This window comes from Pocillopora verrucosa, chromosome 1, assembly GCF_036669915.1.
Source record: "Pocillopora verrucosa isolate sample1 chromosome 1, ASM3666991v2, whole genome shotgun sequence".
Lineage (NCBI taxonomy): Eukaryota > Metazoa > Cnidaria > Anthozoa > Scleractinia > Pocilloporidae > Pocillopora > Pocillopora verrucosa.
Genome location: NC_089312.1, coordinates 32,693,690 through 32,705,639, shown reverse-complemented (window position 1 = coordinate 32,705,639; position 11,950 = coordinate 32,693,690). Strand labels below are relative to the sequence as shown.

Here is an 11,950-nt window from a genome sequence, read left to right as displayed (position 1 = left end):
ACTGAGTGGAATAGTCGATCGTGTATTGAAATCGTCCAGGTGAGGTTGTCTGAATAACTGTTGTTAGTAACAGTGACTTGAGTTTCGACAACCTTCAGCAATAATCCTGCGTCATTAAAGTAAACTCAACCCTTAAATTTGACTCTGATGATAATGGCTTCGAATCATCAATCAATGTCACCCACATGAGTTCTTTGCTGAACTGACATAGTGCTATCTGACACAGTGTTAACTGATCGAGCGTGAGTGACTGAAAGAAACGCTTGGGAACTAGCTGGGACTGTTGTATCATAGGTGGGTTCTGACCAATTTTGAATCGATGACGTCAATTTGGTGACAAATGGGTGAAACCTCAGTACAGTATATCACAACGCATAAGACGTCTTGCGCATCGACGAGGAGAAATTCAAAGGTTATACAGAATGGAATCTATACTTTTTGTGGCTGTTTTAGCAGTGCTGCAGATTTCTACCCAAGGTATTCATTATTTGATAGTTTACTTTCAATATCGAAGTAAAGTGGCACGGCAGATATTGCGTATCGAGTAAAGAATACCAGCTAAATCAGTTTTCGTCTCCTTTGATGGCGTAGCTCACTAATGAGATCCTTGCAGCTCAGTCAGTTGACAGGGCATCCGCCTTCGAAATCTAAACTGGCTGAGGTTCAAAACGTCGCACGCTTGTAACGTGGTAAATTTCTTTCTTCGGTCGTAAACTGGATTTTAGGGCGCAGTAATTGGCCACAAGTAGCCAGGAGGCTGTCGTTAGTTCATGATGAGGTATTACAGACTGGTCGTCGTTTTCGCTGGCCGACCGGTTCTGAGTATCGATTACAAACCGTGCCGTCACAATTTATAATTGAGTTGCAAGAGACAAACGGTAACCACTAGGCTGAAACTAAACTTGTTATGTTCGATTAAAAATGAACCTGATTAGAGCTATTTTCCTATAATCCACACATTAATCTCGTAGAAATATAGCATTGAATTTCCAAGCACTTAAACGGCAAATTTTTTCGCTTCTGAGAAAGAAATAAACTCTTTTTTTTCTCCCGTTTGTCGTAAGCGTCAACCTTGACCAATGTTTTTTTAAGTTAAATTCAGCACGGCACGCGTCAGCGATAATTCTGGATGTTTCTTTTTTTGATACATTTATGAAAACTCGCTAAAAGTTAAAGTAGTAGTTTTAGATAACTATTACGGTAATTTTGTTGTTATTTAGAAATAATGTGGATAACAAAAAGATAAGTAGTGAGAGCCACTCGACTACGCGGTACAATTAAGATTGAACTAATTTGCATGTTAAGTCAGAATACTCGAAAACAGTGCACTAGGGTGGCATTCAGTGAGACAAAAGAACATAGAACTTGTCATTAATCTTAAAAACTAATTACAGATGCCAATAGTTGAGTAGCAAAACAAGTTCCAATTATTCCATTCGTGAAATAACAAACAATAATGATAACTTTTTTTCGCAATATTTCAAATAAGATTCTGATTTATTCGACAGAAAATTGATAAGAGAGTGTGAAAGACTGTGCGCTCTGACATTTGCTGATAATTGATTTTATAATGATGGCACCAAAAGTGAACCACCCCCAAGGCACTTGAGTTTATTTCCACTTGAAAAAATGGAAGATAAATTCTGTTTTCTCTCATTACCAAATCTCAGCTGTCATTTTGACACCTGTCATTTCAAGCTAGACAGCCCTATATTCCATAAAAAGGAAAGCTCTGCTTCCAAGCTTAGTTGATACGCCTTCCTAACGTTTTGTTTTTTCATAACAACGCCTGCAAGCTAGAAATCATCAAATTTTTTCTTAAAGAGCAAACCATTTTTCTTAAAACCTTCTTCAGCCAAGTGTTAGAACGAATAAAAAGATATCTATTTTGCTTTGTAAGCAAAAATTAAAAATAAACGATGATCGATATCGTTGGAATAAGAAACGGGAGAAGTAAATATTCAGTTCTCAACAAAAGCTTCCGTGACACTGTACTAAAGTAATAATTGTACATACGATCCGAAGAATTCAGAGGGTTCCCACACATGTTTCAGAACGGACACGTGTCTTGAGGTTCAAGCAGTCTCACGGAAATCCTTGTTTCTTTCCCATGAACTACATGGCCGATGTTATCAGTTCCGTAGGAGCTCTATTTTGTGTTAACGATTATTGTGATGTTGAGGACCGAATATTTTCTGTATTTTTTTTCCTGGGGTGTGTGAGCTGCATTTGCGCCTTTTGGACGATTCCAAAGCTTTTGAAAATCAGAGTTCGCCAACCTTTTATTTTTTCTTTAGCACCAACAACAAAAGCGTCGCGTTGGGAAAAATTTGGAAGTTTCGTAACATCGCTCATAATTGAATACACTAATTAGTAGCCTACAATCCAAACTTCTTGATAAGTCTAATCATGTGCTGCAGTTGCATGCGATATTAACTTACCCTGTGTGCCGTAACACAGGGTATTTCGCATAGAAAAAAGTGAAATTAAGGCAGACAAACCACTACATTCAAGCTAATCGAAGAGTCAACCATACTTTTTCAAGACCATCATCAATTAATGGCGACGAAAACCTAAACGAATTTTAAGATTTCGTAATACAACTTGAATCGTGCGGCTTACAGCCGCTTACAGTCTGCTGTGGCAAACGTTTTGATCAATTTAGCCCAGAGTCGCTGGTGCATATCTTAGATAGCTTAGACTGTACACTAAAACAAGCTGGATAGAACGTTCCGACTTTCCTGTTTATGTTGATGCTTTAATTCGTGCCAGCATCATCATCAACCCCTCTTCTTTATGCGGATCAAAGAGTTCGCCATCTTTTTTTAAACACCATCAACAATGGCGGTCGAACTTGGAAGAATTTGAACATTTTGCAAATCAAACAGTTTGCCAACCTCTTCTTAACACGAATGACAAAGGCGATGGTAGTTCGATGAATTTGGTCGAAGATTTCGTAACATCGCTGACATTACTGCAAAGGTATTACTTTTCGAGCACATAATGGAATCAACCTCAGCAGGACTTCAAAATTGATAGCTATCCATAACGTTCGAGAATCAATTTATATAAATGATGACTCGAACCTTCTTATTAACGACACAAGCTGATCGTGGGAAATTTTATACGCTCCATTTCATTCAAGCTGAACCTTAACCCCAAACTAGCTAAAACTAAGAGGCAATTTTCAAAGCCTTAGATATTTTTCATTTTCTCAAGCTTAGTGTTTTGATATAGATCTCATAATAAACCTAAATGAGTGTCCAGTATTGGCAAATGAAGCGTATTCATGAGACGTGTATTGTTCGCAGTTTCATCAGACAAACTCATTACGATCCCGGGGGACGAATCGAGAACCTTTGGAAACAAATAAGTGACGTCACATAGGTAATAAACAAATGCATTTGCAGGTTCAACGGATTTGACACCGAGCAACGGAACTTTTCATATACTGCTGAGATCGATAGAATTGAAATTGAACAGTACAAGATGGGATTATGCCCGGCAACTGTATCTTTTGCAACCGTTTTGGCAGTAGTTTGCATTTCTAGCGAAGGTAAGGAACAAAGAATTGAATGTTTTGCATTTTGTAATCGAGACTGGAGTGGTTTACTCGTGATTAGCTGAAAGATACGAAGGGCTGCGGTTGAAATTCCAGTAATGAAACAATCGAACCGGCTTCAAGCCGTTATTAAGACACAGGTTATAATTTTTTTGCTGTGAAATACAAACACAGATGGTAGATTGTAACATCAATAACTGTAATGCATTATTTAGGAACGTCTTGTTGTTAGAGCTTAAATAAAACTGCTTGGAACCTCGTGCGACGTGGAACCGAACTTTCTAGTACAGATCGAATTAATATGGAATTCTTGCCAGGCTTGACTAAAGAGATCAACTTCTTGTTATATCAAGAACAGTGGCTTTTAAGTGACACATCTGTATTCCAGTTAGATGTTGTCATTCTGTCCGCTTGCAGTGCCGTTAAACCTCATTCCGAAGTCAGCCATCGTTTTGCGAGTACGAATGAGGTGTTTAATTAATGAGTAGGTGACTTTCGAGAGTTGAGGAGACAAGTCGCAAATCGTTAGCTATGGCTTCGACCGGTAGCTTCTTCGACGTTCATTTATTCCGACACAATCACCAAAAAGCAAAAGAATGACAGTTATTGAAATTAGTCGGAGGGAATTATTTCTCTTGCTTTTAGTTCTCTACACTTTAATCATGTTTGAGAACGCTATGCTTCAGACCTCACTTTAGCACTGAGTTCTGAGGCACTCAATTTATATTTCAGTGGGTTTGTCACGCTTAAATCGGGAAAGAAATCTTGAAGTCTGTGAGAGAACACGGCGGTTGAAAGCGAGCTGTTGTGAAAGCTCGTTTGCATTTTCCGCAACTGTTCGCCGCGAGACTCCTTTTCGAATTAGTTCAAAACAAAATTCTAAACTGATAAACACGATAGTTGTTGATCTATCAACACCGTTCAGCAAGGAGAGATAACAATCTCGACCAACGTAACCTGTACAATTAATCAATTTGTGAACGAGAAAAAAACGTTTTAAAACTCCTTATCAAAATAAGAAAGGCGATCGCGTTGTCGAAAACATCACTTGATTTTATTAGATATCAACTTTCCACTAAGCCTATTACTGATAACGGTTTTAGCGTTGATCGATTTGGTCAGATAGATTCTGGATCAATCCAGATAACAACGATGTATTTTCAGAACAGGCAGGGTTTCTAACTATTCTTTCACATTCAAAACCAATATCAGACAGTTGGAACCCCAAGAGATCTCCTACATTGATGAAACGTATGGAAATTTCACTCACATTGAACAATTGTTTCTTTGTGTCCTCATCCGTAGGAAACAAAGCTGTTTTTTAAGGCATTACGCCTTTCAAGTGTATTTTGTCAAAGAGATTGCGAAAAGCGATTTTCCGAAGAAATCAGCGAGGTAATATGAAGGATTGCAAATGATTTCAAATCAATGTAATTAAGCTTTATTGCGAGACGTCGTTCGATTCTCTTCTGATAAAGGAAAAATAAAAATTGATCAAAATTCAACTAAATTGTTTTGACTGGCTGACCACATTATCTGTTGTTCCAGAGAAATGAGGCGGTATTGTCTGAGTAGAGGAAAGTGAAATGTTACTTGAAAACTTCAACGACTACCGTTCTTAGTATGCTTCTGTGGAAGGAACCTTTTTAACAAAAGCATTTGCTAACCATTTGTAATCTAAACGGGTCGAAAGGCCATTTTTAAAACCAAGAAAATAAGAGTGTTTTTTGTAGATCGGAAATGGACTTTAATGACAATTCACCCGGAGGCGACAAAAGACGATTCATGTGTGATATCTTACTCTTAAGAAAACTAAATGATTTTCAGCATTCTTACATCTCACAACCTTAAGTTTCCGGGCTGTTTTAGCAGTAAGTATTGTGAAATACAAGTGCGGAAAATGTTGGCTGAACTTCGTCACTGAAATTTAATAAAAGCACTCTTTTACTGGCTTGGTGTGTCTTAAACTCTACCAGAAAGTTTCACTAACATGCTTTTTTTAAAAGCCCTTCGTATTGTCAAAAGAAAGTTTCACTGACATGCTTTTTTTAAAAACCCTTCGTATTTTCAAAAGACGAGGCTTTTTTTAAATTAATTTGATTAGCACTCATGAGCGTTAAACCAATCAGTCAGCTGCTGATCTCAGGAAGGTTCTCCACACTTTGTGTTTTTCTCATACTGACTGCTTAGTAAGAGAAATTTGAAGAGATGTCTTTCGTTCAGAAAGGACGCTTGATCATTTGTCAATAAAACGATACTAAATTGATTTTATTTGTGACATTTTAGTGTTCGGTGCGGACCCTTTGTACTGCTTCAGTTGCCATGGATATGATAAAGATAGTCTCACCAAGTGTAAAGACAGAAAGGATAATGAATTGTTCGTTAGAAAGTGCACCACAAACTCGTCGCTTTTGCCGGCCTGTCTCAAGTACACTGCCTATTACAAGATTCCACAGATGATGGGTAAACAACTCAAAATGGTCGAGTCCGCCGTGCACGGTTTACACTGTGGAACACTGGCAATGTGTGCAAGGAGTGAATGCCCGAATTTCTGGCCAAAGGATCTCTCTGCTAAAAAATGTGAAGTAAGTTGCTGTACAAACAAACCCTGTTCATTCCCGATGCCAAATAAATCGGAAATTGATACATATGAGCAGCGAGAGGCTGTGAAGGGTAACGCGGCAGCTCTTGGGGTCCAGAGTGGAAAGAGAAGTAGTGGTGTAACCAGAATCTCGGTGTCCTTGTGGATACAAGGCGTGGTTCTCGCTTTTGCTACGTGGCTTAAGGCTTAAAGTTTTTAACGCGAAGTAACTTGTATGCCAAGTGCAAGCAATTAAGAGGCCGTTCATATCATGTTTTCATCAGTGGTAATTATATTTAAATACTAAAGCTGGCACTTACTCTGGAAGATCTAACTCTTTATTTCCCTCTTGAGAAAGAGGACATTATCATGAACAGAAGTAATAATTATTGACGTATACTAAACGCTTGACTATCATGAGACACTCCATATCTGAAGTAATTCTGGCTTCACCACAAACAATCCAAACGAAAGCTCGGGATGTGCTGCCCAAAGGAACTGGGTTTGATTCTTCAAACACGCTTCATAGATACGTTATCTGTTAATAATGTTCCTGACGTTATCGATGGCCCGACCACTGGATAAAAAAAGCAGTCATGTTTATGTATAGTGCGTCTCAGTTTGCGAAACTTTATACCGAATCATTACAATCTTAGTTTAGTCACACCTTCTGTAGCTATATACTATTTATATATAAGAGGGTCAGGATTTGACTTGGCACATTCTTTTGTAACACGTCTTTAAAGTATCATTTTATACCCATCAACAAATCGTTTCCTGTTTTATAAATACTCGACGCAAATTGAAGTGTCGCTGAACAATTCTCACCTCACTGACAGTCAAATTTTACCTCACTTTCTTATGTACAACAGAGACGTTTATTCAATTTCGTTTTAGGGTAAAGAGTAAGTGATGGCATAAAGTGTCTCTAAACAAACACCTTTTTCGTGCAGATACAACATGTTCCCTTGGGAATGCATGCCTGAGAATACTCGAACAGGAAATCATAAGATTTATTGGAATGTGTTACCAAACACAAAGTTATTTTCAACTCTTACATCAATTCCATTTCTTGTTGTTGATGAATGCAAACATGCCTACAATAATGTGTACTTTGACTTGGTAAGATGTCTTTTATTTACATCAGGTCGGGAAGTGACCTATATATGTGTTTTCGTCAATTTCAAAATACTTGTTTATTGACCTAAACTTGTAAGTGAGTAGAATAAAACAGATGTTATTGCTTTTTTCGGAAAAGAAAACTCGAAAAACATCCGCTCAACGAAGGAAGAGAATTTTAAGAATTCTTCAATAGCCGACCGGTTAATGCAAATCTAAGTAACAAACATTCGCTTTGAGGAAGGGCAAACGCCCGAAATATCAGCTTTGAAACTCTTTACAGTGGCCAATTTAAGTTATCAACTCATTTGATAATACTAAATTACCCTGTTATACTCTCCTACCGACCACGCAGCTCCACAGTTTCCTTAGAATCTTACCCCCTTTAGATAAGATTATTTTCACTTCGTATAGCATCTGCTAGTTCTGCCGCTGTAAAGACTTGTGCTGTAATGGAAACGGAGTTTTTTAATATTGATTTATCTAAGAAACATTTTCCTTTTAGTTGTATGAATGAGTATTAGCTGTAGTGCCTCTCTGATATGGCTTGCAAATGTCAGTTTGATCAGAATGTATCTTGTTTTGCAGAAAAACGTTCATCATGTTAATCATTTCACATATGTGTATATGTAGATATTTTTTTTAAAGACTTTGGCCGAGCATCGCCGTGATGTAGAATAAAAAGAATCATTTTTTGTCTCAGTATCTGGTCGTTTCTGATGTAGATTGTGGTGTTTCGACTGCGTATCGATCTACATCACAGGTGATCAAGAGTGGGACGATCATTCACTACGTAGCCGATAAATTTCACAAGTATGATGTATTTTGACATCTAAGCTAGATTTGTGCAACACAAGCTGCAACTTGATTCTTTATTAAAATAAAATGTTTTGAGGAGAACTGTTGTAGCTGCTTGATATTAAAAGAAAAATTAAGGCCATTGTTCTTGGTTCCAGTTATTTTCTATTTAACAGCGGAATAAATACCGCTCAAGGGTTAGAGAGACCGTGAACATTCACCCTTAGGCCAAACACGTGACCTTGAAGTAACAGGGTCATTTTGTGTCCTCCCTCCTTCCTTTTTCTTCACGAATATCTCCCCTTCCCCTCTTCTCCCTGGGAATGCCAGAAGAACTCCGCACAATCTGATAACTTTACTGCATATCTTTTTATTGTATACTTTATTATGTAAAAAACGTAAAAAAAAAGAAGATACATTGGTCAACTATTGGGTCAGCTATATGGTAAGTTTATCATCGCAGTTTAAGTGAAAAAGTACAAACATCTTATATTTATCAAAATGTTCAAATGCTAGTATACAAGTAGTCCCCAATGGTCTCAAAACCAAAGCACTGGCTGATGGGAGAAGTAGCTAACGAAAAAATTAATATCACGTCAAAGATTACCTGCTGCTTTGGAGAGCAAAACCACAATTATCTTAACTGAGGATGAGAAGTTTCTGCATTTTTCTCTATTTCATTTTACCAGTGTGGAAAAAAACCGCCTCTTTTTCGAATGCAATCAGCAAATTTATTTTCCTTTTTCGCGCAGAAAAATTCGCTAGGTTAAAAAATTCCCGCGCTTTCGCCACGTTCCTTAGAAAGGGTGTGGTGTGGAAAAATTCGTAAAGAGGCGTAGTTTTGTTCGTCGTGTTAATTAACTATGATTAACGGCCGCTGAACTCAGGTTAACGAATGGAAAAATAGATCCCATCTTTAAAAATGCTTGACAAAATAGTCTCAGTGAGACACAAACATTTAACTGATAACATGAAGTATTTACTAACTCCAATTCTTATATCAAATTTTACCCATGCAGATAAAAAGTAAAGGGAACTTGCTAAGTCTTTTTCAATTCTAAGAAACTTTTAATAGGTTCGTAATTCTCCAGCAGTAGAAATCTTTTTCTTTCTTAATTACTAGTCGATTTATTGAAAAGGTAATCGAACATAAATTTAAAAACTGAAAATGTTGACGCGTTAATTACATCAAAGCAGATTTTTCAATGCTTGATGTGGCGCTGATTCAGAGGTAAAACTTTGCCTTATCATCTACTTTACGCTGAAAACTTAATCTTTACAACAAACGGGCCCCGACAAGGCTCAGTAGAGTACTTGTTACCGTGACAGGAACACTCGCAAGAATTTCAAAACCTTTCCCGCCTCGCGCTCCTTTCACCGGACCTTCATTTCCCTCAGTGATGGTAATGTTTCCCTCGGGGCAGAAATCCCCCTCACAACAACCCATCTGACAAACGTTGTAAGCGAGTGATTTCTCGCCGTAGTGTTCCGCAAAATGGCCCGAACATAGCTCGAACACACACTCATCTTGAGATGCGCAGCCCCTCTGAAAACCTGTCCGATTTTCTCCGAGCAATGTGACGAAAACTTGAACAGTCATGTTACGGCAGCGATCTGTTGGCTTTGGACATTCGGTCTTCTTCATGAATTGAACACAATCCTCCATGGATACAAGAGAAGTACATTCATAGCACTCGGTGGACATGGCTGATGGAAAGAAAGACAATTTGATTGGTTATATCAACTGAGTGGCCACCGCTCTGACGAAGAAGTGACTTTTAAAGGTGGCCAATTTACTTTATCAACTCAGTTGATAAGACAAAATTTCTTCTAATACCCTCTAACGACTGAAACTTTTTAGAAAACTTACCCTTCATTCATTTGATGGAAAAAGTCCGAAAATACTGAAAGAGCCAGAACTGATACAGTTTCAATTTATGTATTTAATATCGTCAAGTGAATTACGAGACAAAACAGGCCGGTCACTTTATGATTTCTCTTTTAAATATTTATAGCCTTGTCATAAGGACGTGTCAAACGATAGTGACAAAATCATATTCAGGGCGGAGTGGTGGCTTCCTTCCTATAAGAAACTATAAGTGGTTAACCGCGTGTGAGGGTTTCAAACTGCAAATTTTCGGGATTTCAATGAAATATAACGGAAAGTTCCTTGCTTTCAACACCACTAAACAGGGGTAGCATTAGCTTTTTCTGTGTAACTTTCTCATTGTGTGTTCAACGAAACGCAAAATCTTCAATTTCTTTATTTGTTTGGACGACTTTCGGTTTCTGCTTTGTTTTTCTGGGTCACATCAATTGTCTGACTTGTCTCTAGGGCTCAAAACCGCCATGAACGTGACATAATATGCCTTAAGCAAACACGGTCGAACACTAGGTTTGACAAATTTTATAGTAGATTGGTTATCTTACAGAAAAAGTTAATCACATCACCGAGTATCCAAGTATTCAAGAAATTTTCTCTCGATTCCTAGGCCTATTCAGAAAAATTATTGTCTTTAGTGACCCAACACTTTAAAAACACTGCTAATTAATGCACTGTTTGCATGTGGATTTGAACCAAAGGAATAAAAATGTAAATTGTCGTATACTTCTTGTGTACGAAGAGATTTTTTTGCCAACTGATGTTTTAATCTCTTCTCAGCGAAAAAGAGTCAAAATCTTAAGAAAGATTCCAAGAAAAAACGTAAGTACTTCTAGGTATACCATTTTCCTTTCAGGAAATTTTTCAAAGTGGTAAAATATCACACAAGCTATATAGCGCTGCAATACTAGTTAATATTTCTTTTATTAAAATTCATGGTGACGAAGGCGCAACAATATCTCATTGCGGATAAAATTTTACACCAATTTTTTGTCAGAAATAGCGAAAATCAACCGCAGTGTGATGCCGAAAGATCCATCGTTTTACGGTCATGTTGTTTTTAACTCAAAGATGTTTTTAATTTCGAGCAGTTGAAAAATAGGTTGTGACAAAGAGTTTCAACATTCAACGTAAACATCATCACCCGCAATACCAAATAATAATTCTAACTGGGCACTAAGTCACTTCGATTAAAACTTTTCATCGATCGAAATTTCGACAAGCGTTGTGAAATTTATCAACCAGACTTAAAATCACCGAAGTTTGCTCGGAAAATCGGACTAAATTTGAATGTCAAACGATTCACTCCGCAGTCATTGTTATAAATCATAACATCGCACTGTACAATTTATATTTCGCAACAATTTAGGACACAAAAACATTCAACCAGAAGAGAACACTCACCAAATGGAGTTGAATATAAAACAAAGAGTGCTCCCAAGGCTATCCTCAGCATTTTCGGCCAGACTCCACGACAAAGACTACGAAATAGTGACATCATTCGACCGGAGAAGCAAGAGAACAATAAGTGAGCCTGTCGACTATCTGCATTGCGGTATGCCATCAAGTCTGAAGTGCTTCATGCAAATGATACACTGATAAGGAGTTTTAATATTTTTAAAAGGGACAGAAGTGAGCTTTTATTTCGACGATAAGAACAACAACAACAACAACTTTATTTTTCACCCCAAAATATACAAGAAAGAAAAATTTATAATAATAGTACAGACAATGATAGGGGCGCTGGCTACCCGAAATAACCTAAGAGTTAAAAATGCCAGGCAGTCAGTTGAAGGAATAACAAAGGAAAACTAACGGCTCTCGTCCAGCTGGTCAGTTTGAAGACAAGCTGGTTGATTGTTTGATTGATGATACAGTGAAAGCTCGGACGGAGTCAAGAATGAAGTAGCGGGTCTCGACGAGGTGATGGCTTTTACGGCTAACGGTTAAAATTTTGGCTATTTTACGGCTCACAGTTAACTTGTTTCGTTTTTCATTAAAAGAAATA

At 37.6% G+C, this 11,950-nt stretch overlaps 2 protein-coding genes across 3 annotated transcripts; one reads left to right on the top strand and one right to left on the bottom strand.

Annotated features, from left to right (window-relative positions):
* Positions 1-325: 325 nt before the first annotated feature.
* On the top strand, positions 326-8,202 carry LOC131772487 (uncharacterized). 2 transcript variants are annotated; one of them, XM_059088388.2, is made up of 3 exons: positions 2,921-2,982; positions 3,411-3,556; positions 5,849-8,202. In XM_059088388.2, exons 1-3 carry the CDS (start codon positions 2,936-2,938, stop codon positions 6,352-6,354), a joined length of 699 nt encoding a protein of 232 aa, XP_058944371.2. In that variant the 5' UTR covers positions 2,921-2,935; the 3' UTR covers positions 6,355-8,202. The 2 variants fall into 2 exon arrangements, with proteins under 2 accessions (XP_058944372.1, XP_058944371.2); XM_059088389.2 differs by lacking the exons at positions 2,921-2,982; positions 3,411-3,556 and adding an exon at positions 326-477.
* Positions 8,203-8,725: 523 nt separating this feature from the next.
* On the bottom strand, positions 8,726-11,483 carry LOC131772527 (uncharacterized). The gene is made up of 2 exons (XM_059088449.2): positions 11,347-11,483; positions 8,726-9,767 (listed from the first exon to the last, which is right to left on the bottom strand). The coding sequence occupies exons 1-2, from the start codon at positions 11,441-11,443 to the stop codon at positions 9,337-9,339; spliced, it is 528 nt and encodes a 175-aa protein (XP_058944432.2). The 5' UTR covers positions 11,444-11,483; the 3' UTR covers positions 8,726-9,336.
* Positions 11,484-11,950: the final 467 nt, after the last annotated feature.